This window comes from Arachis ipaensis, chromosome B05 (assembly GCF_000816755.2).
Source record: "Arachis ipaensis cultivar K30076 chromosome B05, Araip1.1, whole genome shotgun sequence".
Lineage (NCBI taxonomy): Eukaryota > Viridiplantae > Streptophyta > Magnoliopsida > Fabales > Fabaceae > Arachis > Arachis ipaensis.
Window position 1 is genome coordinate 34427790 of NC_029789.2, and position 462 is coordinate 34428251.

At 32.7% G+C, this 462-nt stretch overlaps 1 protein-coding gene across 1 annotated transcript in view; it reads left to right on the top strand.

Moving 5' to 3' along the window:
• The window catches only part of LOC107640418 (pectate lyase), a 3847-nt gene extending 3446 nt beyond the window's left edge, over positions 1–401 (top strand). Inside the window, exon 4 of the mRNA XM_016343940.2 lies at positions 66–401. Within this exon, the coding sequence (XP_016199426.2) occupies positions 66–287 (222 nt within the window). The 3' untranslated portion in view covers positions 288–401. The remainder of the gene's footprint in view (positions 1–65) is intronic.

Here is a 462-nt window from a genome sequence, read left to right on the forward strand (position 1 = left end):
ATACACTAATCACATATTTGATTTTTTACTACATAACAAAACATTTTGTTGGATAATTGATGAAGGTAACAAAGAGGAACGGACTAGTTGGACTAAATTTATGGCAATGGAAATCAATCAACGATGAATTTATTAATGGAGCATTTTTTAAGGAATCTGGACCTGATCTAGTGCTAAGCCACCTATTCAAACCTGAAGACATATTGAAAGCAATACCTGGCAGATTTGTGAGTTCCCTAACAGAATTTGCTGGGGCACTTAGATGTAGGTATGGTCGACCTTGTTAACCTTACCATCTGTGAAAATCATGTATTCAGATGATGCTCCATTTTAACTTTCTTGTATGCTTCATCATAAATTTGGAAAACAACAATAAAGGCTTCAGAGCTAGCTTCATTTTATTTTTGGTTCTTCGTCTCCAAATTATTTTAACAATAATTAAATATAATCCAAATGTTAATC